The sequence below is a fragment of the Formica exsecta genome, unplaced genomic scaffold (assembly GCF_003651465.1).
Source record: "Formica exsecta isolate Colony F162 unplaced genomic scaffold, ASM365146v1 scaffold15, whole genome shotgun sequence".
Taxonomy (NCBI): Eukaryota; Metazoa; Arthropoda; class Insecta; order Hymenoptera; family Formicidae; genus Formica; species Formica exsecta.
This window is the reverse complement of record NW_021848825.1, coordinates 2,506,334-2,510,695: the sequence shown is the minus strand read 5'-3', so window position 1 is coordinate 2,510,695 and position 4,362 is coordinate 2,506,334. Positions and strand designations below refer to the sequence as shown.

The 4,362-nt window shown below is 25.7% G+C and overlaps 1 protein-coding gene across 2 annotated transcripts; it reads right to left on the bottom strand.

Moving 5' to 3' along the window:
• Window positions 1-1,797: 1,797 nt before the first annotated feature.
• LOC115232821 (syntaxin-17) lies at window positions 1,798-3,939 on the bottom strand. 2 transcript variants are annotated; one of them, XM_029802932.1, is made up of 5 exons: window positions 3,515-3,939; window positions 3,229-3,424; window positions 2,925-3,136; window positions 2,542-2,758; window positions 1,798-2,433 (listed from the first exon to the last, which is right to left on the bottom strand). In XM_029802932.1, the coding sequence occupies exons 1-5, from the start codon at window positions 3,644-3,646 to the stop codon at window positions 2,285-2,287; spliced, it is 906 nt and encodes a 301-aa protein (XP_029658792.1). In that variant the 5' UTR covers window positions 3,647-3,939; the 3' UTR covers window positions 1,798-2,284. The 2 variants fall into 2 exon arrangements, with proteins under 2 accessions (XP_029658792.1, XP_029658793.1); XM_029802933.1 differs by having other exon boundaries at window positions 2,561-2,758.
• Window positions 3,940-4,362: the final 423 nt, after the last annotated feature.

Below are 4,362 nucleotides of genomic sequence, written 5' to 3'. Positions count from 1 at the left end.
CGAAAATCGCCGAGCAGTTCTCGAACATTTGGCGCGGGAATTAAAATCGTTTAAAGTCTTTATGCAAATGGCGTGATACGAAATATCCACAATTAATATTTTTCTTCATAGTAATGTGAAAATGAACATTTATTACGCATTCAAATTTTTAATACAATTTTCAGCTATTTCCTGTTGTCTTTAGTATGTATCATGATATGAAGAATGGAAAAACATCTCCCTTGTCACGGTTGTCGCAAATATTTTTAACAAGAAACAGCTCGAAAGTCATGATTCGCGAGGACCGTGCTCACCGAACCGTATACGAGAATCTGGATGTTTTGTTCGCAATAGCAAAGTTGAAGGATGTTTAATAAATAGGCTAAGCTAGTTTCTAACCTATTTATTTCGATATTCATACACATATGTAAATGAAAGCGAATCTTTCTATCCATGCTTCACTTTCATTTTAATAATCAGATCTAACAAAAGAATGCATTCTTATCGCATTTTTTCATCTTTTTTTATTTTTTATTTCTTAATTAAACATATTTGAATACTGTTGATATTGTTTTGTATTATTTGTAGTTGCAGAGCGTGGAATATCTCATTATGATAATAACATGATAACATAAATTATTGTTCAATTTAATTTTATCACATACATACTTCTCGACTAGAGTTCCGTATTCAACACTTTTTTCCGGAAAAAAAATAGAGAGGAAATGCAGATACAGTAAAAGATTGGATGCTTACAATTATGGTAACATCTTATTTTTGATAACGATTAAGTTATTCACTGCATGATATATACAACAAGCAGTTTGACAAACTATTTTAACTTTTATAGATTTATAGCTAAAGATTTAAAGAAAAATATAAAATTATTGATACTTGATAATTTATTAATTATAATACTTGATAATTGTATTTGATAAATTATTATAATATTTCAAAATAGATTTATATACGATACTTTATGTTGTCATTTAGGAATGTTTATGCGATTCAAGAAGAATTTTAGCAAGGATCAAATATAAATATCATTGATATATCTGTGAAAACTATACAATAATATAGAGTAGGTATAATAGTACAACAGATTTTATTTTAAAGAAATTCTATGTGTTCTATATTTATATAAATAAGATTTATAAACAGAAATGTATTTAAAAACTATATTATTTATTGATGAAGATATGATTCATAATATATATGCAATCAAAGATTTCGCAAATTTTAAATTTGTTTGTTACATCTTAAAAGATGAAGATTATTAAAAGAAAATTTTAATAAATTTGGCATTAAAGTAAAACTAGTGCTAAATAAAAAATTAATTATGTGAGTTATTATACAATATTAATCTCTGTGTGCATTATGAAAACTGTAAAAATAGTCGTTTATTGAAAGTTCATAGAATACAAAATCTATCAAGAAAAAAATATTTTTGAAGTAATATAAAAATATATGTTGAATAAAAGAATATAAATATGTATCTCAAATATTATAAATTTGAGATACTTTTCATTTGTTCATAAAATTGAGAATTTATTGCAAGAGATTTCTCTGTAGAAATACAAAATACTTTATACAGTTATTTTATTTTATTAGAAAAATAACAAATGATAAATTAAATAATTTTTATTAATATTAATTATATATTTATTGGTTTTAAAAATAATAATTTTTTATTTTGAGCTATCTTTGTGAATATTATAATATAATTATACCAATTTTTATTTTGATATAGAAATATCTTTATGTTTTCTTACGCTAACCAAAGATTCTTAACATAAATGCAGGTATCAATTTGAAAACTTGCAGAGTATATATCTTTAATAGTCTGAAGTAATTTACAAGGCACACAAAAGGCATACAAAAAAAGTCTTTGCTTTATAAAAGAGATGCTTATATCTTTAATCTAATTTTAATAATGGGTGTGTACATTTACTTAATTTCTATTAAAATATATTGCTAAATAGACCATACATATATCCTAACAAACATTTATAAATTAGTTAGCCAAGTGTAGGTTCAACAAGATTTGTAGACTAGTCAATATTTTTTAAATATATAAAATTATAAATTTAGTATATGTCAAAAGGGTTTAAAAATTTCTCTCAAAAAGAGTTCTTAAACTACATAGCTTTGTAAAGTTAAATATTATTTATGTACAAATAAAAAACATATTTACTAGAAATAAAAAAATGTGCAAATATCTTTTAGCGATTTAAAATTATACGACAGTGCACTTTTTTTTATGTTTAAGATTGATCATATCACGTGTCGACAAAGTTACGTTCTGTCACAAATGTTTTTTATTTTCTTTTAAATTATCAGGACAAGAGACAGATTTCCTAACATTATTAAGATTAACTGCTGACGCATTTGCACAGATTTCTAGTTTTTGTGATTTCATCTGTTTCTTTTTTAATAATGATCCGCCTGTAAAACCTAAAGAGAAATATGTTCACTATTTTTATCTGTTTTTTGTCTTATGTAATTTCAAAAAATTAAAATTTAATATCCCATTAATGTTTTATAAATCTACATAATACTAACCTAAAATTCCACAACTTACAGCAGCAAAACCACCAATTTTCATTCCCGCTAATAAACCTATTGGTCCTCCGATACATGTGCCTATCATAGCACCTGCTATAGGGTACGCAGCGACTTTATATTTAGAGGCTACCTCTAGATATCTTGTACCTTCATCCACATTTATTTGAGCTTCTTCAATATTTTCTTCCATATTGTCTACCATTTCTTTTTGATGCTGTTTGTAAAAAAATTCGCATATATTTTATGGTAATAAAACATGTATATATAAGATGTTTTTTTTCTGTCTTTAAAAGTTAAAATAAGGAAAAATTTGAGAGCTATTTTCTTAAATTATGTTTTTAAGTTATATTCTGTAATCCAAATTGAAATTATATTCTTACATGTACAATTTTATTAAATTCAGCAAAGAGCTCATGTAATTGTTGTATTTCCTCTTGTAAACAATTCCAAGCATGTAGACATGTTTGCTGATGTTGTAAATCTTCTCGTTCTATTTGCAATTGTATATCATTATCATTGAATGGAGATTCTATCTCTTGATTTTCATTCTTTGATGATGTGGGTGGCAATTTTGATACATCTAATTCCATATCTGCAATTGATATTTATATTTATATTAATTCTTCGATTTTTATACTAATCAAAATTAAGAGAGAATATTATACATTGTATTATGTTTCTTACCTAAATATTCCTGAATTGCGCACATAATACTAGTCCGTGCATGTGTTGTCAGTTTATCAAATTTATCAATGTCAACATCAAGAACTTGTGCTCTGAGAGTTTCCATTTGATACAATAACTCTTTCAATTGCTTAATAATACGGGAGACATTTACATGTTCTTTCCGTATCCGTTCCCAATCATGTTGGTTTTGATACTGCAGAGATATAACTTGCTTATATACACATATACATGAAAAATGTTTTAAATGCAAAAAAATAAATAAAAATTTTATATATATGCTTACTTTTTTAATATTGTTCTTGTGCCGTTTTAATAAATCTACATGGTGTGGAATAGCAACGTTGAAGTTATTAATTTGAATCTCCAAACGTCTTATGGGCTGCTTGATTGTAATATTCTCTGATAAGGCTGACATGATTGTTGCTCGTTTATAATCCTACGTAATTTATATTTTTATGATAAGGAGTTTTCTCTTATTGTTAGTCTCAAAATTCACTCTTTATGTATGTATTTAAGTGTCACATAATCCTCCTTATTCTTATTACAAAAGTTTTTCACGATAAATGAAACTAACTAATAATGAAATATGATAGTTCGTAATGGCGTTTTATTACTTCACTAAATTTACACATATTCTGTTTCTGTCCCGCAGATCAGCTGTTATCGAATATAAATACGTGCTATAAACACGTCTGCAAAAAGAAATGTAATGCTATTGCCATCTATAGTAGGGTGATAGTAGCAAAGAGAAATCTTTTTAAAATATTCCAATAAAATAATATTAATATCTATAATATGCTAAAATAGAAATAGATGATACGTGCACAGCTTTTTAATAAAATGTATGATTAAATCCGTATTAATCCATACTTAGAAAGTATTTCTGATCCACAATTTACAGATATAATATGACACACTTAAACAGTGACTTTACCGGCAGTAAAGAGAAATAAACTACGTAATTCTCAGTTTTAAAACAGATGTAGATAGCTGTATTAAATGAGACTAATTGCTAAGCATCTCACGAAAAACACTACTTTCAGGCTTTTTTCATATTACAAGCTTTAATATATTATTTTAAGATAATTGATAATGTGTATATATCTATATATGTATATATATCAAGCTCAG